The sequence below is a fragment of the Ornithorhynchus anatinus genome, chromosome 18 (genome assembly GCF_004115215.2).
Source record: "Ornithorhynchus anatinus isolate Pmale09 chromosome 18, mOrnAna1.pri.v4, whole genome shotgun sequence".
NCBI classification, from domain to species: domain Eukaryota; kingdom Metazoa; phylum Chordata; class Mammalia; order Monotremata; family Ornithorhynchidae; genus Ornithorhynchus; species Ornithorhynchus anatinus.
Window position 1 is genome coordinate 28,971,181 of NC_041745.1, and position 23,883 is coordinate 28,995,063.

A 23,883-nucleotide genomic window follows, 5' to 3' on the forward strand; every position below is an offset into this window, starting at 1 on the left:
TCAAACACTCTGATGTGAGGCAAAGATTGCCCTCCCCCGCGGCCACGTTCCACTTGCTCCGTAACATAATTCCATCATATGCAACATTTTGCAGGTTAGTACTTCCTCTGCTGAAACCCCCTCGACTGCTCCAGGCAGCTCAGCTCAGCTCTCACGCCCAATTCATGCCCCCTAACAGATCACATCTATCCCACCACCATTTTTGAGAAAAGTAATTCAGGGAATGAATCAGTCATACTTACGGAGCACTTATTATGTGCAGAGCACTGTACTAAGGTCACAGACTGAAGTACATAAATGACACAGAAGGGAGAGCGAGCTAGGGAAAAGGGGGCTTAATTGGGGGAGGCCTCTTGGAGGAGATGTGATCTTTGCAATGCTTCAAAGGTGAAGAAAATGGTGGTCTGGCATATATGAAGGGGGAGGGAGTTCCAGATTAGAGGGAGGACGTGTTAAAAGGGGTCAGAGGCAAAAGAGATGAGATTGGGGCACAAAAAGACTAAGTGAACTGGTGCTAGAGGAGTGGAGTGTGCGAACTGGACTGTAGTAAATTAGTGAGGTGAGGTAGGATGGGGCAAGCTGATTGAGTGCTTTGGTAATCTTGACTAAACAACATTAAACAGTAATACAAACTGACTACTTATACTCTCAACTAAATTGGGGCAACTAATTTGGACTTGAAGCTAGCAAGAGCAGCTATTTTTTTTTTATTAAAGACCACAGTTTATAAGGAATTTCTTAACGCTCTTCAAGCCAGATTAAGGAAAATTGTTCTCCACCTTCAAGAGTTTCTGAGAGTGCTTCCTGAGAGCTACTATTAATAGTTCTGCCATGATTTATTGGCCCATAATTCTCTGTTTAAAACAGCCCAATTCGTCACTGAAGGCAAAAGGTCCTGTTAACTCCTAGAGAAATATGGTCAAAGCCCAAATAAAAACAAAAGTACTTTAAAAGGCTATGCTTTGACCCGATCTGCATCCAGGAATTTAAAAACATATGTTTTATCCACCAGTATTGTAAAAGCTATTCTTACCTCATGCCGCTATCCAGCTGGCTGGTTTTACTGGTGTTAGCATCCCATAGGTAGATGAAACTCGATTTCTCAGCAATCACAGCTAGGATATCTCCATCTTTATCCCAATCCATGGCAACACAGTTGCTTTTACGAAAGGAGAACATGATAAACAGAAACATCAATAGGGATTCAGAAAAGGTTGTGTTAGAAGCCCATACCTCGCCGAGTGAACTCCCACGAAGGCCACCAGCTTATTTAATGGCTGGCTGATCGCTGAGGGGTGGGAGGGAGGGAGGAAAAAAACCCTCAAACTATATGTCACACTGTTTTAAACATCATCTCTAAAATGAGATTCTTACAATAACTATAGTGATTTGATTTAATCTTAATTACTTTGCATCTTTTAAATCAATTGTTTATTTACATGTTAAGATGATCAAATGGACCTTGTAAGGGCCCTTTTTAAAAAGAGAAAAGAAGACAGGCAATTTCAGCAAAATGTTAACCCATAAATACCCAACTGGGATGGGATTATGATAATATTTAAATATACAGAGCTGTGCTGGGATTGATTCAGGATAATCAGATCAGACATAGTCTCGAGCCCAACGGGGGCTCCCAATCTAATAATATCACATTTTTAAGTCTTCTGAAATGCCACAAGTTAAAAGATTTCAAAGTGTGATATCCTTAGAAGATGGAGTGATTAAGAATGAATTTCCTACTGAGATTTAGGAGATGACAAGTTAATTAAGAAAAGTCTTGGGGTACAATGGTGGCAAAACAGAGGAATCAAAGACTAATCATAGAATGATAGAGGAACAAGAAATCATCTGATTTAGCCTTTTAAGGTAGACAGATATCTATTCTTTTGTTAAAGCTCTCCAGAAATGGAAATTTTACCTAAGCCAGGCCTCTTATCCCCTCTCCCCTTTTGCCAATCTCCCAGACCCCTGCTATTCTCTGCTTTCAAGGCTCCTTCCCCTCTAAGCCTTCCCAGTAAGGAAAAAAAGCCTTCTTCTGGCTCAACCAAACCCTCTGTTATGGTTCCATCTCCCTGTTCGGAGACACACAATACTAGCTCTAGTTAGGAGGAAAAAGAGTCTGCCAAGACAGAGAAGCAGAAAAAGTCAATAAAAGTGCTTAGATAGTAGAATTCATAAAGTGATATATACTCTATACAACTGGTATGGGTTGCTCTGAATAAGTGTGGAGGTAACAGTAGGGAGAATTAGGGCTGGGGAGAAAAAAACCCCAAAACTAATCAGAGAATGCCTCCTAGAAGAGGTGAGATTGCAAGAGAGCTTTGAAGGTGGGGAAAGTTGTGCCTGGCAGACTTGAAGGAGGGAAAGGAAGGAGTCAGAGAAGGATGTCTTAGAAAAATCATAAAGCCCAGGCTGGGGAGTAGCAGATGAAGGGGGTCCAAGATGTTGATGATGGAATCTCCCATTGGGAAAGACTGATTAACTCCCAATCTGAGGTTTCAGCTCCGAGAAACAACTCCTGTTAGTGCATCACCACTTACACTTGCAATCTGGCTTCTATCTCCCTGACTCCACTGCCACTGCTCTCTCCAAGGTCACCAGTGACCTTCTCCTTGCCATGTTTACCATCCTTTCCGTCTTGCAATTCTGCAACCTTGGTATTATCCTTGACTCATCTCTCCCACAAGCTGCATATCCAGTCCCCAAATCCTGCCCAACTGCCTCCTGAATCTGCCCCTTCCGCTCCATCCAACTGCTACCCCACCGGTCCAAGCACTTGTCTCATCCCACCTCATCTACTGCAAGAGCCTCCTCGCTCACCTTCCTGCCTCCAACTTTGTACCTCTCCAGTCCATACTCCATATGATGCATCATCTTTTTTTCTTTCATATAATTCTGCCCACATCTCCCCACTCCTCAAATGGTTGCCCATCCATTCCAACAATAAGCAGACACTCTTCCCCACTGGATTTAAGGCGTTCTATCTGGTCTCTCACCAATTCCTATCCTCACACTCTCTCTCACACTTACTCGGCATTGCACCTCTAATTCTACACTCCCTCCCTTTTCACACCCAACGGATCACTGAATCACAGTTCCTTCAGGAAGCCTTCCCTGCATCACCCCTTGCTATTTTCCTACTCTACTGCATCACCTATGTACTTTCTAAACACTTGGGTACTCACCCCATTCCTTCGGCACTTATGTACACATCTTTATACTTGGTTGCTTCCCCTACCTATAATACTCAGTTGCTTCCCCTACCCATAACTTTTTTTATGGTATTTTTTAACTACTTACTATGTGTCAAGCACTGTTCTAAGTGCTGGGGGTAGATACAAGTTAAGTAGGCTAGATACATTCCCTGTCCCTCATGGAGCTCACAGTCTAAGTAGAAGGGAGAACAGGGATTGAATCCCCATTTTACAATTGAGGAAACTGAGGCACAGAGAATTAAGTAACTTGCCCAAGGTCACACAGCAGGTAGGTGGCAGAGATTAAAAACCAGGTCCTCTGACTCCCAGGCCCATGCATTATCCATTAGGCCACACTGATTACTTTAATGTCTGTTTCATCCACTAGATTTTACATTCCAAGAGGGCAAATATCATGCCTACTTACTCGATTAAATATTCCAGGTGCCTCGCAGTGCCCTGGGCAGAGGAAGTACACTCAGTAGATACCATTAATTGAATGGATGGCCTGTTGGCACCTCAAACTTAACCTGCCCAAACTGAGCTACTCATCTCCAATCTCAACTCTCTCTTCCTTCCAACATTCCCACCTGTCAGTACCACTATTCAAGTGCCATTATGTCACTTGAGGGCCTTCCCCACAGCCCCTAGCAGCCAATCAATTAATGGTATCTACTGAGTGCTTACTTTGTGCACAGCACTGTACTGAGCCCTCGGGAGAATACAATGCAACAGAATTTGCCGCCTTTCCCTGCTCACAACGAGCTTACAGTCTAATCTACATTAACTCCTCAATATCTTTTAGCCCTCACATTTGAGTCACTGCTGAATATTACAAGTCCTTTCTCCATAACATTCTCCACATTCCCCCTTTCCTCTCCTCCCAGACAGCTGTCACCTTAATTCAAGCTTTCATTATTGGGTGACTCTGCTGTATTAGCCTCCTCTATGACACCCCTTTCTCCAGTTTCTTTCCCCTCCAATCTATAACACACACTGCTATAAGGATAGTCTTTTTGAAGCATCATTCTTCTTATTTCTCCTCTCCTCCACTTTTTTTAAAAATGGTGTTCATAAAGCACTTACTAAGTACTGGGGTAGAAGAAAGCTAATCCGGGTGGATTTTTGTGTCACCCGTAGGGCTCACCGTCTCAATCCTCACTGTACTGATAAGGTAACTGTGGCATAAAGAAGTTAAGTAACTTGCCCAAGGTCACACAGTAGGCAAGTGGTGGAGAAGGATTGGAACCTAGGTTCTCTGACTCCCAGGACTGAGGTCTGTCCACTAGGCCACACTGTCCCATGTCCTTGAGCAAACAAAAATGTCTCTTGAATGGCTTCACAGCTCTTCACCCACTCTCTTCTTACTTAATGACTCTCTTCACCCACTACTTTCCAGCTGACTCTTCATTCCTTCCAAGCTGTTCCTTGCTCTAGATTCTCCTGCATCTGCCCCCACATTCATTTGGTTCCATCAGCCTGCAACTTCCTCGAATAATCGGACAAACCTCAGCTCTCCCTACCTTCAAAACCCTCTTGAAATCCCACCTCCTCCATCAAGCCGTCCCAGATTAATTCCCCAAATTCAAGTCACATCAATCACCATCAATCATCAAGAAACCTTTAGCATTTACACATACCCTGCCTCAACATCTGTGCACATATGTATGATTGACTGTACTGTCAATTTATCCATTATCCCCTTTGCAAATATTTTTCTATCTCTCCCCATGAGAGTGTAAATTGCTTGAGGGCAGGAAATTTATTTTATGCTTCTGTTATACTTTCCCAAGCACCATGTTAATACGTGCTCAATAAAAGCTGTACTCATGTAATTGTCTCCACCACGTGACGGCCCCTTTGGCATTTTTGAGAGGAAAATAAAATATATATATTTTTTTGTTCCACATAACAGTAAATAATGGTAGCCACCAGCCTGGAGAGGAGGAACAGAAAATTGAGAACACTACAAAGCAGGTGGTGGGAGTACTTAATTAAGGCTGCTAGAGGACAAAGGAAGAAGAGCTGTCACAATAAAACAGGTGTGGCAAGTTGACTCCTCAAGACTGCTACAACTTGTGGCAAAGGAGTTAATTCACTGAATGACTACTGAATGAAGCTCGTGGGGAAATAGTTTGGCTATTATTTACCTATCACAGCTAATAACAATACCTCAAAAAGTTATAAATTGATATCCTGGATGATTCAGTTCCATTCTTGGAGCCTTAAGTCTCAACGACACTTAATTTTATTTGCTAAAAATCAAGCAAGACAGCCTTCATGTAAAACCAAAATATTCTAATATTGCATTGATTGTTCAAGAGGAAAGCAATAGAAAACCAAGTTGTTGGTACTTACCCAGGCAGGTTAATTTCACTTCTTTTTTGTCCATGGCGATCAAATATTTTTACGGAACGATCAGAACTAAAATCAGATTGGAATACAGACATTTGAGAAATTATTAAATGTTTTACAAATTAAAAACTTATGAAGAATTTACCAAACTACTTTAATCTTTCTTGCCAAAAAGGGTTATCGCCAAGGAAGATGACTCAAGGATGAGTGACCAAATTTAATATAAAATACTACACAACTGACATTCTAAGTCTCACTAATTCTGACTCCAACTGAAGCATTATTGTTCCACACTATAAATACTGTACATACAACCAACAGAGTAGTGGCTGTGAGGTAAGTATTAGGGAGCAAAAAGGGATGACAAAGCACTGTCAAAGAGGTCCCTGCAAAACAGAGAGAAAGGGAAGGATGGGATGTAGAAAAGAACAGACTGTGTGATCAGGATTGTGATCAGGAATCTGTTAACAGGAGTATTAGGGAGAAAAACAGAAAGAAGGGTAGGGAGCAAGAAGGTGAAAAAGTCCACTGATTGGAGAAAGGGAGAGAAAAAGAAAAAGAAGACCATAACAGAATGAGAAAGAGGTTAATTCTTCCTCCTGTCTCTGATTGGTGTTTTCAATTGTCCAGCTTTTCCTTTGCTTCCTCACATCAAGGGGAGAGAAAACACCCCCAACCCAGCCTCCCATTCCACTGCTTTTCTTCTTTTTCCTTTCAAAATAATGACTGAAATTAGAAGTTTCTAGTTTCTGGATCTTAGGAGAACTGATCGTTACAAGTTCCCTGATTTTTCTTGTGGAGAGTTCTCTCGAACTGACAAGACAACTGAATGTCTGTCTAGGGTGGGTGGTCTGAAATTTATTAAATGGTAAATACTATAAAATTGGGATGGATAAATACAATAATGATAGTATAAAATTGCCATTTGAAAAAGTCTATAAATCAGACTTTGTACAGGTTCAAATTGGCCTTGTCCTTACTTCCCTTCCCCTCTTTAACCCATATTACATTTTACCATATTAGAGATATAAGTAATGTTATTTTTCTTACCCTGTCACAGCAAGATAATTGCCTAATGTTTTTTGCCAGATGAACTGAACTGGAGTACTGAGCAAAGACTTTTCAGAAAGAGTAAAAACTTGCTGAAAAAAAAAATTATTGTAGATTACTAAAACAAAATCATACATTAAAGCATTTGTAAAAAAAAAAACCTCAAAACAAATTCATGACAATACACTCCATAATACAAAACCCGCGTGGAAAGCAGCATGGCCCACTGGAAGCGGCATGGGTTGTTCGAGGACCTGGATTCTAAATCTGGCTCCGGCACTTGTCTGTTGTGTGACCTTGGGCAAGTCACTTCACTTCTCTGTGCCTGTTTCCTCTTCTGTAAAATGGGGTTTATTATCCTATTCCCTCCAAATTAGAATGTAAGCCCCACATAGGACAGGGATTGTGTCCAACCTGATTACTTTGCATCTATCTTCCCCCAAACTTAGAAGCACTTAAGTACTATTAATAATAGAATAATCAGATGTGTCCAACCTGATTACCTTGCATCTATCTTCCCCAGAACTTAGAAGCACTTAAGTTCTTTTAATAATAGAATAATCAGATGTCAACTCTAAATGACAAGGTATTAGCAGGTCTTTTAACTAGAATCTCTGCTCAGTCTGTTGGCCTGATGTGATTTTCCGGGCTGTTGACGTTAACTTTTTTTTTTTTAAGTAACAGGTAAAAATTTCCAATATTTCAGTGAAAATCTACAGCTTTTAAAATCCTCTACTCATTTTAAAATTTAATGACCTTCAAAGCCATGACTGTAAACTTCTCAAGAACAGGAACCTTTTCTCCTCTTTCCTTTTCCAAATCCAAACAGCACAGGGCATCAGGCTGGGCAAATTGCAGATAATGAGTACATGGGCATTTCCCGAGAGGAGCTCACTCCTTAAGCCCAGTGGGAAAGTGGGACATGATAGAGCTGCCAGGTATAACTACTCAGAGCTTTGTTATCTCTCCACCGCCAGTCTCTTGTTCACAAACTTTCCCAAACGCCTGGGGTTCCCTCCATCAAATTTGGCAATCCCGGAGGTCTACTTTAACTTCAAAAGCCTCCTGAAATCACATCTTCTCCAGAAGAGTTGTGACACGTAGCAAAGAGGAGATGGGAGGAGGCTCAAAAGAGTCACTGTATGAAGATACTCAGGAAGCTGAAGAACCCTTCAATTGCCACAGTTCTAAATCAGCAGCTCCATGGGAGACGAAGGAGCTGCCTCACTCTTCGACAGTTCCGACGACGTGACAGACTCAAAATTTAACACGTCCAAATCAGAATGCCTCATCTTCTCATCCAAATCCTGTCTTTCCCCATCCCTAGGCGGCATCACTTCCTTCTGACAAGTCCATTACCATGGTATTAATCTCAACTCATCTCTCTGTCAACCCACACCTTCAATCTGTCACCAAATCTTGTCAGTTCTACCTTTACAATATTGTTAAAGTCCACCCTTTCCTCTCCAACCAAACTGCCACAACACTGATCCAAGCACTTATAACCCACCTTAACTATATCAGTCTCCTGAATCTTCCCTCTCCAGCCCTTATTTCACTCTGTTCCCACGACAGTTTTTCTAAACAAGATTATAGTCCGCATCTCCCTATTCCTCAAGAATCTCCAGCAATTGCCTAACCTCCTCTACATCAAAAAGAAGCTCCTTTCTACCAACTTTAAAGTGCTCAATCAGCTCCCCCCTTCCACCTTACCTTATTGATGCCCTATCAGAACCCAGCCTGACACTTCACTCCTCTAAAACCACTCTACTAACTGTACTTCGATCTTGTCTACCTCACCATAATCCCTTGCCCATCCCCTGACTCTGGCCTGGGATTCCCTCCCCCTTCATATCGGACAGCCCATCACTCTGCCCTCCCTCAAAGTCTTATCAAAAATCACATCTTCCACAAAAGGCCTTCTCCGACTAAGCCCTCGTCTTCTCTACTCCCTCCCCCTTCTGCATCACCTATACACTTAGTTCTGTACCCATTAAGCACTTGATATTCACCCAACCCTCAGCCCCACAGCACTTATGTACATAACCACAATTTATTTTAATCTCCCTGTGGTTAGGGAACATGACTACCAACTCCGTTATGGTGTACTCTCCAATGCTTAGAATGGTGCTCTGCACAAAGCAAGCGCTCAATAGATACCACTGACTGATTGACAGACAAGAGGATCCACTAGATTCAAAAATGACACTACATTGGCCTGGACAACTAAGGTGAATGTGCCACATTACCCTAAATGAGGGTCTGAAGTTGAAAAAAAGAGAATTTTCAGGGTTGTGTCCTTTCCCCATCACCTCCAGATATGGTGCATGGGTAGGGACAGTGATGAAAAACAAGCTATGGAATCCAGCAGTGTAGGGTTCTTGCCTATTGCCATGAGATCCAGGTTAAGCCAGGTCTACCAGAGCCAGTGCTAAGCGCAATAGCGTAGTTTCCGAACACAGTAGTAACTCAGCAACCCCTTTCTAAGAAAACTAGGACTAGATTACCCAGCTTTAGTCATCAACTTGACCTCAATCTCAGGACTCAAGTCAGCCTCTGCTCTGCCTGTTCTCTGGGTTTAGACTGGCTCCAATCCACCATTCCCTTTTCCAAAGGCACACTTTCCCCAGCAGACACCCCTTTCTGAACCCCCACACCCGTCCCCGAGCTAGGAACTCCTTTGGCCTTCAAATTTGAAGCTCTCCCCACCTTCAAAGCACTCTTGAAGTCACACCTTCTCATGAGAAAGCCACGGTGTAATGTAGTGAAAGCTGGTTCAAAAGTGGCAAAGCACTAGGTGATTGTTACCCAAAGACCCCTCCAATTCTGCTTTTAAAAAAGTGCGGGGCAACACAAAGCTAAGCAACTGTTTTCTTCACCATCAGACCGCTGAGATCCTCCCTGGCCCAACGAGGCCTGTGCCCACCGAGGCCGGGCGGTGACGGATCCGCCCCCGCGGCTGCTCTGGCTCCCGCGACGCTGGCCGGGCAACTGCATTGCAAACGGAAACTTCCCCCCAAACGGTTCGACCGGGGAGGGAGGGGGGGGGATTTACCTTCATCCCGCCAACGGGCCGCCTCGGTAGGTGGCCGACAAGGACCGGCCCCGAGCCCAGGCCGACCGCTTCTGCGCAGGCGCCAACCGCCTCCTCCCCGCCGGCGGCAGACGCGTCCCCATCACCGGGGAGACGGCGGGGGGCGGGGGGAGGAGGAGGGCGGCCTGGCCAATCAGAAGGGGGGGAGAGGTCACGTGACGCGGCCCGCCTCCTCGCCCTTGGGCGGGGGGGACGGCCAGTTAGTCAACTGCGTCTGCGCGGCGGGAGGAGGAGGAGGAGAAGGACAGGCCCTGGAGGCCAACAGGGACGATGAAGGTGGCCGGCGGCCCTTTGCCAGGGGCGCCCCGGGGGACTGACCGAGCCGTTTAGTCATTCACGTGGCTCGGTGGAAAGAGCCCGGGCTGGGGAGTCCGAGGTCATGGGTTCGAATTCCCCCTCTGCCCCTTGGCAGCTGGGTGACTGTGGGCCAGTCCCTTCTCTGGGTCTCAGTGACCTCCTCTGTCAAATGGGGATGAAGCCTGGGAGCCTCACGTGGGACAACCTGATGCCCCCGGATCTGCCCCAGCGCTTAGAACAGTGCTCTGCACATAGTAAGCGCTTAACAAATACCAACATTATTATTCATCCCCGCTCTGTCACTTGTCGGCTGGGTAACTGTGGGCAAGTCACTTCACTTCTTCGTGCCTCAGTGACCTCATCTGTAAAATGGGGATGAAGCCTGGGAGCCTCACGTGGGACAAGCTGATGACCCTGTATCTGCCCCTGTGCTTAGAACAGTGCTCTGCACATAGTAAGTGCTTAAATACCAACATTATTATTCATCCCAGCTCTGCCCCTTGGCAGCTGGGTAACTATGGCCAAGTCACTTCACAGAACTTACGTAAATATCCTCAAATTCCCATTTTCCCTATCTATTTTAATGACTGTCTCCTCCTCTGGACCATAAAATCCTTGCGGGCAGGGATTGTGCCCACCAACTACGGTACTTTCCCAAGAGCTTAATACAGAGTTCTGCACACAGGAAGCACTTAATAAATACCACTGATTGACACTGAGTATCTACCGTATACAGAGCACGATACTATCCCACATGGGGTTCACAGTCTTAAGCCCCATTTTACAGATGAGGAACTGAGGCACAGAGAAGCAAAGTGACCTGCCCAAAGTCACCCAGCAGACAAGTGATGGAGCTGGGATCAGAACCCAGGTCCTTCTGACTCGCAGGTCCATGCTCTGTTCACTAGGAAACACTGCTTCCCTAATTCGGTTATATTTTTCACTCTCAAGTTTTTAGTAAAGTGTGCTGCTCACAATAAGCACTCAATAAATTTCACTGGTTGATCGATTGATTGGTAGGCCTCTCTGACAATTCCTGAATTCCTGGGCCCTGGGATCCTCCAAGTGAATGCCCTTCCTCGGTCAAGACTAAAGCTCCTCATGGTGGCCTGACCAGAAAGACTTCGTGAAAGGGAGATGCAGATTTAAAACCAAGGTCCACTGCAAAGCATCCACCAGATACCTTTTCTACCGAGGGGTGGCCAGCAAATTACAGGCTCATCACTTGAGAAAAACCAGTGTTTCCTTTGGAAATCCCTGTATTTTAATATCCCTGAGATTTTTATGACATTAAGGAAGCATTTTTAACTTCGCTTTTTTCCAGCAAGTATTTATTCTCCAAGAAAAGTCTCTGCTTGGCGCTCCTATACAGTTCAAATGGCAGAAAACCCAAGGAAACTACATTGCAGTAGCTGGGTAAGAAAATAGAATTATTCGGAATGACCAATCTCTCCTTTAAATGGAATGTACTGGAAACAAATGTGAAAGCAGCTCAAAAATTATTTTACCATTAACAAAAATTATCGACGGAGCCTGATTGGTTATTGAAAAGTTGGTAAATCTTCCTATCTGTACTTCATGGACTGTTTTGATCTTTTAGAGCTGGTTCCACCTTAAAGATTTTTGATCGCCACGGTCTAATGAAGAATGAAATAAACTTACAAGGGTGAGTAGATCAATATTTTTAGATTTAATTTATTTTGGGCATTATGCACATCAATTAGATATAGATGGAACTGCATTTATTTGATGCCAAGAGGGTGAGCCGCAGTAGGCAATTCACAAAAATGGAAACACTGAGCCTATTTTAGTGCTGAAGATTAACATGTTCAGATCTAATGCACTGTCACCTAGGTTGGGCCCTGCACTAAATAGCCCCTTTGTTATCTGTAAGACTTCTCATGCTTTTCTCCAAATGCCCACTTTAACAATTAATGTTATTAATCGAGCACTTACTGGGTGCAGATTACTGTACTAAGCACTTGAACCACGAGCATACATAGATCCTAATATTATTTGATTTATTTACATTTGTAATAAGAAAAATTAATATTTCATTCCAGGACTGATTTAATGACACACAAATGACCAATATTCCAAATGTAATTTATCGAGTGTCCTTTTCTGCCACGTAGAGAAGCGTGAGAAGCAGCGTAGCTTAGTGGAAAGAGGGTTGGGAGTTACAGGACTCGGGTTCTAATCCCAGCTCTGCCAGCTCCCTGCTTTGGTACTCTGGGCAGGTCACTTCTTTGCTCCATGCCTCAGTTTCCTCATCTGAAAAATGGGGATTAAATCCTTATTCCTACTTACACTTTGAGCCCTGTGTAGAATGAGGACGGTTTCTGCTATAGTATCTTGTATTTTCTCCAACACTCAGTACAGTGCTTCACATATAGTAAGCCCTTAACAAATATAATAATAATACTAATAAGATTGTTTTACCTTGCATACATTCATTCCTAACTAATTAAAGGTAAATATCGGGCACAAGCCAAACTGTGATATTACCCAGCATCAAATATTTAGTAAATATTTTGTAAAGAAATCTACATTTTAGTGGCGAAACAGAATAGTCCCATTAAAATGCCAGTTTAGAATAAACATGTATTTTGGTTACAAACTGAACAACTTATTGAACAAAAACTTAGTTGCCTACAGTAAACAGCATGAAGCCAAGGAAAGTAGCTATTTCTCTCTTTAAGTCTTTGTCCTTTATTCTATTCTTTGGCTTTTATCATGCTTGCTCTCTTTCCTAGAATTTTTTTTAAAATTATTACTATTATATCAACTATATATTATTATAATGATGTGTAATGATTATTATAATATTATTATTTATTAAGCACTTACTTTTTGCCAAGCACTGTACTAAGTACTGGGATAGATAGAAAATAATCGAGTTGGACACAGTCCCTGTCCAAGGCAGGGTTCAAAGTCACAGAGAAGTTAAGTGACCTGCCCAAGTTCACACAGCAGGCAGGTGGTAAACCAGGTAGAGCCTTTGCTTCCAGAATCACCAGGCCTCACTGCTTTCCCAGCAGAGGGGACTGGCTTGCTAGGTATGGATGTATGGATGTCATTCCTTGGAACTTAATGTAGGAAGCTTTATGGAAGAGAGACTACTTATGGATTTTGAAGTCTGAGAGTAATATAAACTGGTCGCTATAGAGTGGAAGATGGTACTTCCAAATAGAAAAGGGGGCAAGAAGAAAGCTCTGTTACCCGTGGGAGGAGAGGTAAGGGGGAAAAGGCAAATGAGTATGGGGAGCTGAAAGAGAAAAGAGAAACCTGAGCAGGCATTCTTCAGATTGTTCTTGGTGCCAGGAATAAATAAGCTCAATTCTTCCATAATATGTCATTCCATTGCATATTTTGGTAGAAAGCTGTTAGGGAATGAAAGATGATTCTTCCCCCAACACTCCTCTATCCCAAGAGAATGCCATGTGATGTCAGGAAAAACAGCTGGGTGCGTTCCCTCAGAATCCTGGTTCTATAGTCTGAGCTCTGGAGGCTATAAGCTCCTTGTGGGCAGGTAATGTGTCTACCGACTCTGCTGTGTTGTACTCTCCCAAGCACCGAGTACAGTGCTCAGTAAGCGCTCAATACATAAAAAAAAATGTTGGTATTTGTTAAGTGCTTACTATGTGCAGAGCACTGTTCTAAGTGCTGGGGTAGGTACAGGGTAATCAGGTTGTCCCACGTGAGGCTCAAAGTTAATCCCCATTTTACAGATGAGGGAACTGAGGCACAGAGAAGTTAAGTGACTTACCCACAGTCACACAGCTGACAAGTGGCGGAGCTGGGATACCATGGAAAAACTGATTTCATATGCAAGGATCATGAAGAACTGAACTCTAGGGTTCTAGAACTGAATAACTCCTAGACTATACAGCCTGATAGTCCTTATTCATGATGGACATTCAATTACATTTGACAAATTGAAATAAAAATGCAGTATAATTGAAATTAAAATGTAGTATTATCCCAGAATGAACATTCACCCCCAAACCAGTATTTGCAAATCGTTAAACACGGCTCCTTTTCACCTTCATTTTCAAGCACTTGCGTTGCTATGGATTGGGATGTTGACGGAGACACTTTAGCAGTAATTGCTGAAAAATCCACCTGCATCTACCTGTGGGATGCTAACACAGATAAAATCAGTCAATTGGATAGCGGCATGAGGTAAGAAAGGTTTGGTTTCTCTCATTTTATAAGTGATTTTTAAAAACCACACATGCTTCTGTAGACAAGCCAGTCCAGTGGGAAAGAAAGCTCATATTTAGAACTCAGAGGGCACCAGATGGAGAGAGGAAAGTGTAATAATAGTATGAAATAATGCCCATAGATGGTAAGAATGGGAGAAATGGAGCAAAGCATAGCAGACCTTCCTCTCCGCCCAAATTGCCACCACGCTGGGCCAAGCACGTGTCATATCCCGGCTCGACTATTGCATCGGAACACTGCATCCTATCCCATCTCTGCCACAAGGCCTTCCCCGACTAAGCCCTCATTTCCTCTACTCCCTTTCCCTTTTGTGTCACCCTTGCACTCAACTCATTTTTGTCAGCTACATAAAGGCAGAACACTGTACTAGTGCTGGGGAGAGTACAATATAACAATAAACAGACATGCTCCCTGCCCGTAACGAGCTTACAGTCTAGAAGGGGAGACAGCCATTAATATGAATAAGTACATTTTTTGTTTGTAAGCCTCTTCACTCCTCAAAAACCTCCACTGGTCACTCACTCCTCTCTGCACTAAGCAGAAACTCGTGGGCACTGGCTTCATGACACTCAGTTTGGATTCTCCCCCTCCTTAGCCTTTCCCCACTATGCCCCAAGTTTCACGCTTCACTCTTCTCAAGCCAAAGTACTCACTATGCCTCATTCTCACTTATCTCACCGCTGAACTCTCTCCCAAACCCTCCTTTCCACCAGGAACTCCTCACTCTTCACATCCATTCATTCATTCAACAGTATTTATTGAGTGCTTACTATGTGCAGAGCACTGTACTAAGCGCTTGGAATGAACAAGTCGGCAACAGATAGAGACAGTCCCTGTCGTTTGACGGGCTTACAGTCCAGTAGATGTTGCTTTCCCCATCTCCCAAGTCCTCCTAAAATCACATTTCAGGAAGCTTTCTCAACTCAACTTAACCTCTCAACTCCTCACCCGAATTCACCCTCTACTCCTACTTCATCACTTCTGTATCATCTCTGCACTTGGGTTCTGTTCTTTGAAGTATCCCTAGGAAACCCCCCCAGCCCCAGACAATTGCACTTATATACATATATTTAAATTTTGTTACTTCCCTCTATATGGAATTTCTTGTATTATTTATATTCCCCACTCGATTGTACGCTCCTTGAGGGCAAGATCTTGTCTACTAACTATTGTACTTCTCCCAAGCGCGTAGTACAGAGAAAGCACGGAATATGGATCGATCGATTATTTCCAGAATTCACGTATTCCATTTTTTAAAGCTTGGCTTTTAAATTTCAGGGATCAGATGTCCTTCCTGCTGTGGTCAAAAGTTGGCACCTTACTTGCTATTGGAACAGTAAAGGGAAATTTGTTTATTTATAACCATCAGACTTCTCGCAAAATCCCTATACTTGGTAAAGTAGTACATTATGTTCCCAGCTCTTGCTTTTCTTGGTAATGTTTTTTATTAAATGATAAGGAATAATCCATTCTACTCATTCTTTTTATAATACCTAGCCTTTAACATTTCAACTGAGTGTTGATGCCTGTTAGCTTTTTTTTTTTTTCCAGGTAAACACACCAAGCGGATAACGTGTGGGTGCTGGAGCTCTGAAAACCTGCTGGCCCTTGGCAGTGAGGATAAAATGATTACCATTAGCAACCAGGAAGGGGATACGATAAGACAGGTAATTCATACAGCACTTTGGTAGGTTTTTATTTTTTCTAAGGTGATCAAATGGTCACTGTTTAGAATTACTGTCATATGGTTGGCTTTTATAAAACACCACCATGTGGCCAGCATTTCATGCCAAAAAGAGGAAGCTTCACAAGCTTTACTAGACAATACAGAAGGCAAACAAATGATTAGCAGACCCACTAACAGAAGCCAATTAAAAGCTGGTGGAGGGAAAGGAGTAGATCAATCAATCAGTGCTATTTATTGAGCACTTACTGTGCGCGGAGCACTGTGCCAAGTGCATGGAAGAGTACAATATAACCGAGTTGGTATACTAGGAGCTTATCTTCGTGGGAGCATATTTTTCTCCCCTCCCCTCTTCACCACTTCCAGCCTCTTTTTATTTGTGATGTAATAAAAATGGAGAATGTCTTACTTTCCCCTTATGGAGAAATCTCCAGTTCTTTATCTTTTTTTTTTTCCAGAAATTGTATCTCACTTTATACACTTAACTGTTTATGTGTAATTTATTCGACCCTAATGCGAATTTCGATCTGTTTTCCTGTTCTCAATTATGGTTCACTCATCTTGTGTGTGCCTTCCCATCTCAAGAGATTGTAACTCAAGGAGGGCAAGGCCTCGATGTTTTTCTTGTGTATTTTCTGTAAGTGCCTACCCACTGCATTAGTCTGCCCTCAGGAGCCCGAGACAAAATCATGTTGATGAGGATGATAATAAAGCAGTGTTTCCCCTCTTTGTTCTTCGTCCCTATGTTTGCGACATATGTGTGAAAATGTTCTGTTTCAGTCTTTTTGCCAGAGTTGGAAATATCCTATTTTTTGTAGATCCTTTTGAAAATGGAGCTTAGCGATATGCGCTTCTCAGTGCTGAGAGATGATAACAGAACAAGTACCGCCGAAAACACCGTAAGGACTCGGTTGGCGAATAATATCCTCTTTGGGGTTTGGTCTTAGGGAGGTCATGTTCCCTAAGGTTGGAGCGGGATGTCCTGCCACAGCACACAGGTGATGCGGGAAAGGGAGAGTCCTGGCCCCAGCAGCATGGCATAATGGATAGAACGCTGGCCTGGGTGTCAGAAGGTCATGGGTTCTAATCTCAGCTCTGCCCCTTGTCTGCTGTGTGACCTTGGGCAAGTCACTTCACTTCTCTGGGCCTCAGTTGCCTCATCTGGTAAATGGAGAGTACGAGTGTGAGCCCCACGTGAGACTGTGTCTAACCTGATTATCTCATGTCTACCCCATTGCTCAGTACAGTACTTGACATACAGTAATCACTTTACCATTACCATGAGAAGCAGCGTGGCTCAGTGGAAAGAGCACGGGCTTTGGAGTCAGAGTTCATGGGTTCGAATCCCGGCTCGGCCACTTGTCAGCTGTGTGACTTTGGGTAAGTCACTTAACTTCTCTGTGCCTCAGTTACCTCATCTGTAAAATGGGGATTAAGACTGTGAGCCCCACGTGGGACAACCTGATTCCCCTGTGTCTACCCCAGCGATTAGAACAGTGCTTGGCACATAGTAAGCGCTTAACAAATACCAACATTATTATTATTATTATTATGAAAGAAAAAAAAATGGGGGGTGAGACAGAGACAGCACTCAGGAGCTAACTCCTGCTGTTCCCCAACCCCCACTCCATACAAGTGGAGATTTACTCCTAACACACTGCAGCGGTATTCGATTCGTGGGATTTATTGAGCGCTTACTGTATGCAGAGCACTATGCTAATAATAATAATGTTGGTATTTGTTAAGTGCTTACTATGTGCAGAGCACTGTTCTAAGTGCTGGGGTAGATACAGGGTAATCAGGTTGTCCCACATGAGGCTCACAGTCTTCAATCCCATTTTACAGATGAGGGAACTGAGGCACAGAGAAGTTAAGTGACTTGCCCGCAGTCACACAGCTGCTTGGGAGAGTTGGTAGGCACGCGTCTTACCCACAACCAGCTTACAATAATGCCCTAAATAGAAAGCAAGGCTTAACAGAGTTAACACACCTCTCTATAGATGACTTTCCTACCTAAAAACAATTTGTTTTTTATTTATATTAATTTCTGTCACCCCCTCTAGACTGTAAGCTCATTGTGGGTGGGGAATGTGTCTGTTTATTGTTGAACTGTACTCTCCCAAGCACTTAGTACAGTGCTCTGCACACAGTAAGTGCTCAAAAAATGCAACTGATTGACAAAATTAGAGAAGCAGCGTGGCTCAGTGGAAAGAGCACGGGCTTTGGAGGCAGAGGTCATGGGTTCGAATCCCCGCACGGCCACTTGTCAGCTGTGTGACTTTGGGCAAGTCACTTAACTTCTCGGTGCCTCAGTTACCTCATCTGTAAAAAGGGAATTAAGATTGTGAGCCCCACGTGGGACAACCTGATTCCCCTGTGTCTACCCCAGTGCTTAGAACAGTGCTCGGCACATAGTAAGCACTTAACAAATACCAATATTATAAAATGGCTCAATTGCTGGGGACCACAGTGCCCTTTGAGCATTGAACACAGCGTTACCATAGAGGATTACTGAACTCAATTAAATGAGTCAAAAAAGATTATAGTATCTATTGTTCATTGGCCTGTGGGCCCAGGCTAATTTGGGGGGCATATTATTAAACAGCAACATAGATGTTTCTTACTTGAATGATGTCTGCCTTATCCCTTGACAGATCAGTGTGGTCGTTGGCAAGAAAAATATATTTTTGATTAACGTAAATAGTCCAGAAAATCCAGTTGAGCTGGGATTCCAACAGTACTACGGCAGCATTGTTTGTTACCACTGGTAAGTCATGTTGATCTTCAGTTGGTCTGTATCGAGCTTCTCCGCTCACCTAATATTCAATGCGTAGCTTCCACTAGGTTTTCCTGATCTGATCAGGTTGGTGACTAAGGGCCGGAGACTGCAGAATTCCCAACTGAGTCCAAAGGTTCAGAAGGCGGGGAAGATACAAAATAATTCGGTTGGACACAGTCCCTGTCCCACATAGGGCTCTCAGTCTTAATCCCCATTTTACAAATGGGAGAACTGAGGCCCACAGAAGTTAAGTGCTTGCCCAAGGTCACATAGACGACAAGTGGCAGATCTGGGAATAGAACCCATGACCTTCTGACTCCCTGGCCCGGGCTCTAGCCACTAGGCCGTGCTGCTTTTCACTTCACTGCTCTGCACCTCGGTTACCTCATCTGTAAAATGGGGTTTAAAACTGTTAGCCCCATGAAGAAAATGGACTGTATCCAACCTGATTCACGTGTATCTACCTCAGTGCTTAGTACAGTTCCTAGCACATAGAAAGCAATTAACAAACATTTAAAAAAAATATTAAACCAGGTTATGATCGTAAGCTTGTTGTGGGCAGAGAGAGTAACTAACTCTGTTTTATTGTACTCTCCCCAAGTGCTTAGTACAGTGCTCTGCACACAGGAAGTACTCAATAAATACCATTCATTGATTGATGGATTATGTTCCTTGAAAATATGAAATATGGGAAAATGTTCATATTTTAAGTAATGGAAACAAGGAAAGAGTGTTTTCCCTCAAATTTCCCAAGGTGTCATTTAACCCAAAATTCATGTAGAGTTAAGATCTATTCCTCTTTGAAGATTTTGCAGAAAGTAATAGGCTCAGAAAGGTTATCTTACCTTACCTAGCTATTTGTAAGGAGACCTAAGCTTGGGTCTAAATTCACACCACCAGAACGAGTTTGACTTAGGTGATAGAGATGGATCAATATCTTTTTTTTTTACTTATTTAATGCTATTATTTCAGGTTTGGTGATGGCTACATCATGATTGGTTTTTCCCAAGGCTACGTTGCGGTCATTTCTACACATTTTCAAGAGCTCGGGCAAGAGATTTTTCAAGCTCACAATCATAAAGATAATTTAACTAACATTGCAATATCACAATCATTAAATAAAGCTGCAACATGTGGAGATAACTGGTAAGTAACTTAGTAATATTACTAATAATGATAACAACAATAAAAATAATAAATTGTGGTATTTGTTAAGGGGTTTTTTGGGTGCCAAGCACTGAACTAAGCATTCGAGTAGGTATAAGATAATTGGGTGAGACAAAGTCCCTACCCCACAAAGGGCTTGTTGTCTAAGCGGGGAGAACAGGTATTGAATACCATTTTACAGATGAAGAAACTGAAGCACAGAGAAGTGAAGTGACATCCCAAGGCCCTACAGCAGGCAAATGAAGAGGCAGGATTAGAACCCAGGTCCTCTGACTCCCAGGTCCATACTCTTTCACGCTTTCCTGCTGCTTACAAGCTCAATTTCCAAATCATACAACTGTAAATAAAGTAACGATGCATATTTGTCCTGTCTTGTGCTATTGAGTCATCTCCGACCCATAGCGACACCATGGACACATCTCTCCCAGAACACCCCACCTCCATCTGCAATCATTCTGGTAGTGGATCCACAGAGTTTTCTTGGTGAAAATACAGAAGTATTTCTCTTTCCTATGAGCACAGTTTTATTGTAAAAATAATTTGAAGGCTCTCCTTAAATATATTTTTGTTTATTAGAAATCTTCATTACTGTTGCACAACTACTTAGTGTTAAATTGCCAGCCAAGTGAGCTTATGACCTAAAGGTCTGAAATCCCTCTCAGGGTCGGACCTGGAGAGTTTCCAGTGCTCTACCAGTCTCAACTACGGGAGAGAGAGTCAAGCAGAGGCCTGTCTATTCCATTCCCAGCTTGGGCAGTGGCTAGCGAGTGGAAGGCAATCTGCTACAAGTCAAAACTCATCTGTGCTGGGCAGCAGCAACACGGGAGAGAGTCGAAGGTGGAGACTCAAGTTTACCACGCGGAAGGAGGTAATGGCAAACCACTTCCTTATTTTTATCAAGAAAGCCCTATGGATACACTACCAAAATGACTACTGATGGAGGTGGGGTGTTCTGGGAGAGATGTGTCCAAGACATCGCTATGGGTCGACTCGACGGCATAAGACAAAAATGGTCTGCAGCATGGGTCTAGGAGTCAGAAGGACCTGGGTTCTAATCCCGGTTCCTCCACTTGTCTGCTATGTGATCTTGGGCAAGTCAATTCACTTCTATATGCCTCAGCTTCCTCATCTGTAAAATGGGGACTAAGGCTGTGAGCCTCACGTGGGGCATGGACCGTGTCCAACCTGATTAACTCGTATCTACCCCAACACATAGTACAGTGTCTGGCACATAGTAAGAACATAACAAAGACCATTAAAGCAGGAAAAAAAACACCAACCAAGCCTGGCTAAGTCTTCCTGTGGATCCGGTTTGGGCCTGGTTGGCCGTTCTCCCCTCCTCTTACCAGAGGCTGTGCCTTCAAAAGAGGTCCTAGCTAAACAGCCCAAGGCTACCTCAGGAAATGTTTTAAATTCTAGTTATTGAAATTGCTACCTGTTCTTGGTTTCAGCATTAAGATCCACGATTTGTCAGAGCTGAAAGAAATGTATGCTATAATAAACCTGGATGATGAAAATAAAGGTAATATAACACATTGTCCTAAACTGATCCCATTTTTCTTCATCTTAAAGTGCAGTTAGAATGAATGTTAGAGCCAATTTTTAGAAAAGAATATTAAGAAAGAGATCATTTCAGCTGATCTTTCGTTTGCTGGACTAAAAATAAAATATTGTCCCCAGGAGCTTACCAGAGGTCCACTTACGGGCACTTATGGGCTTAATTCTTTTAAAGCAAAAAGACAATCAATCAATCAATGGTATTTGTTGAGCATTTACTGTGTACTGAGCTCTTGGTAAAGTACAATACGAGGCCTTCCCCGACTAGGCCCTCATTTCCTCTTCTCCCACTTACTTCTGCGTCACACTAGTACTTTGATTTGTACCCTTTATTCACCCCTCCCCTCGGTCCCACAGCACTTATGTGCATATCCATCATTTATTTATTTATATTAATGTCTGTAGCCCCGTCTGGACTGTAAGCTCATTATGGGCAGGGAATGTGACTCCCAACTGTGACATAATGTTATCTCCCAAAGTTCTTAGTACAGTGCTCTGCACAGAGTAAGCATTCAATAAAAATGATTGATTGAATACAATAAAATTGGTAGATGCAATCCCTGCCCACAAAGCGCTTACAGTCTACATGAACCCATTCAAGGTTAGTCTTCACTCTGTCTCCCAACAGTTGAGAAACCACGTAACAGGATTCACATGGCAACTTTGCTTCTTTCAGCTTTAATCAGCTTTAATTACCCCTTGCTGCACAGGAGGAGACTAGCTAGGTGACCTTAAGAAGCAGCATGGTGTAGAGGATAGAGCACAGGTCTGGGAGTCAGAAGGTCCTGGGTTCTAATCCCGGCTCTGCCACTTGTCTGCTGGGTGGCCTCGGGCAAGTTGCTTCACTTCTCTGTGCCTCAGTTACCTCATCTAGAAAATGAGGATTGAGACTGTGAGTCCCATGCAGGACAGGGACTGTGTCAAACCCAATTTGGTTGTATCTACCCCAAGGCTTAGTACAATTCCTGGCACATAGTAAGCGCTTAACAAATACTACAATCATCCTTTTAAGCATGGATGAGAGTTGAGCCATTTTGTAGAGTCATAGAAATCAATCAATCATATTTATTGACTGTCCTAGGGCACTCATAGCCGAACTCTTCCTCCTGACATAAGGATTTGAAAGCTGCCTTCTGAAGACAGTCCTAGAAGGCTGAGTCCATTTCAAGAAGTTAATTGTTTAGGATAGTAAGAAGTAACAATCAAACCGAGGTGCATTGTGATTTTAACCACCTATTTCTTCCTCTCGATGAGATCCGCTTAGCATTTTAGACCTTTCAGAGTCTCCAAAGGGAGTAAGTGAGCAAACTGGATATCTGGACTGTGGCTTTTACTTTTTTCCATTAGTCTTTTGCTTTTATATTTTTTGTTCAGAATAGTAATCTGTTCTTATTTTGCTACGTGGAGCAGAGATGCAAACCTTCAGAAAGAAGAAAGTACCCTCAAAAAAGGTCTTCAGCTTTTCTTCCTCAATTTTTGGGGTTTTTTTAAAATGGTGAATTTCACTGAAATCTCAACGGGCAATGAGTTTTATATTAAAATAATTACAAAGAATGCACGCTGTTATAATGAAGCCTAAGATGAATGAATCAGTCAATCACTGGTGTATATTGAGCGCTCATCGTGCACTTGGGAGAGTAGTATGTTTTGCTCTTTGATGGTTCATTATCAGAGGCTGTAGGAATGGCATTTAACAAGTGCTTACTTGGTTCAATGCCCTGTACTAAGCCCTCAAGATAAGGATTCCAGTTCACTTGTTCTTTCCCCTTTGTGAGTACACTCATTTTGAAACAGGGAATTTCACTCTTGTGGAAAGGGAAAAAAAAGGTTTTTATAATTACTAAATCCCAGTTCTTAGTAGCCTTGTTTCCTGTGAACATAGGATTATAATTAAAGCATTACAGTCCTGCATCTGGATAAACATCCAAACTGCTTTTTAGTAAAAGTCTGTTGCTGTATTTAGGTTTAGGGGCCCTGTCTTGGACAGACGATGGACAGCTGTTGGCAACATCTACACAAAGGGGCTCGCTGCACGTCTTCCTGACCAAGCTTCCGGTCCTCGGAGACACCTACGGCACTCGGATTGCACACCTCACCTCTCTCCTCGAAGTCACCGTAGCCAACCCCGTTGAAGGAGTATGGCAACTTGAATCGATTTTGATAGAGTTCTCAAAGCATCGGGGCAAAATACGATTTAATGAAGTGGAGATCACTTTTTTTACAGGAACTCCCCATCACGGTTTCCGTTGAAGTGGAGCCTAACTTTATTGCTGTTGGCCTTTACCACTTGGCTGTTGGGATGAACAACCGAGCTTGGTTTTATGCCCTTGGAGAGGACAGTAAGGATGAACTCGGTTAAACATTTTATAGCTACTAACAGTCTTATTTTACTGTGCATGAGAGGAAGTCCTCAGTCTTTAAAGAGACTGATTTACACAAACCTGGATGCAAGGCAGCATAGTCCAGTCAAGAGGGAAAA

The 23,883-nt window shown here is 43.0% G+C and overlaps 2 protein-coding genes and 1 non-coding gene across 8 annotated transcripts in view; 2 read left to right on the forward strand and 1 right to left on the reverse strand.

The window, feature by feature from the left end:
* Nucleotides 1-9,732, reverse strand: part of WDR19 (WD repeat domain 19) — a 54,441-nt gene extending 44,709 nt beyond the window's left edge. For 2 of the 3 annotated variants that reach the window (XM_039914658.1, XM_029046594.2), the window contains exons 1-4: nt 9,655-9,731; nt 6,600-6,691; nt 5,553-5,618; nt 1,034-1,159 (exon numbers count right to left, since the gene is read on the reverse strand). In XM_039914658.1, coding sequence (XP_039770592.1) covers nt 1,034-1,159; nt 5,553-5,618; nt 6,600-6,691; nt 9,655-9,660 — 290 coding nt within the window. In that variant the 5' untranslated portion in view covers nt 9,661-9,731. Of the gene's footprint in view, nt 1-1,033; nt 1,160-5,552; nt 5,619-6,599; nt 6,692-9,654 lie in introns of all 3 variants that reach the window. The other variant, XM_039914657.1, reaches the window with a different exon arrangement.
* Nucleotides 9,733-9,892: 160 nt separating this feature from the next.
* The window catches only part of LOC100082134 (WD repeat-containing protein 19-like), a 63,482-nt gene continuing 49,491 nt past the window's right edge, over nt 9,893-23,883 (forward strand). For all 4 annotated transcript variants that reach the window (XR_486629.3, XM_007671906.3, XM_029046799.2 and 1 more), the window contains exons 1-12: nt 9,893-9,969; nt 11,315-11,406; nt 11,591-11,656; nt 14,050-14,175; nt 15,496-15,611; nt 15,769-15,884; nt 16,720-16,800; nt 18,556-18,668; nt 19,653-19,826; nt 21,299-21,369; nt 23,368-23,540; nt 23,629-23,743. Coding sequence is in view for 3 of the 4 variants with exons in the window: in XM_007671906.3 (XP_007670096.2) it covers nt 9,964-9,969; nt 11,315-11,406; nt 11,591-11,656; nt 14,050-14,175; nt 15,496-15,611; nt 15,769-15,884; nt 16,720-16,800; nt 18,556-18,668; nt 19,653-19,826; nt 21,299-21,369; nt 23,368-23,540; nt 23,629-23,743 (1,249 nt within the window). In the remaining variant the exon portion in view is untranslated. The remainder of the gene's footprint in view (nt 9,970-11,314; nt 11,407-11,590; nt 11,657-14,049; nt 14,176-15,495; nt 15,612-15,768; nt 15,885-16,719; nt 16,801-18,555; nt 18,669-19,652; nt 19,827-21,298; nt 21,370-23,367; nt 23,541-23,628; nt 23,744-23,883) is intronic.
* Nucleotides 20,500-20,637, forward strand: LOC114805542. The gene has a single exon (XR_003753514.1). It is a non-coding gene; the product is annotated as a small nucleolar RNA SNORA7 (small nucleolar RNA).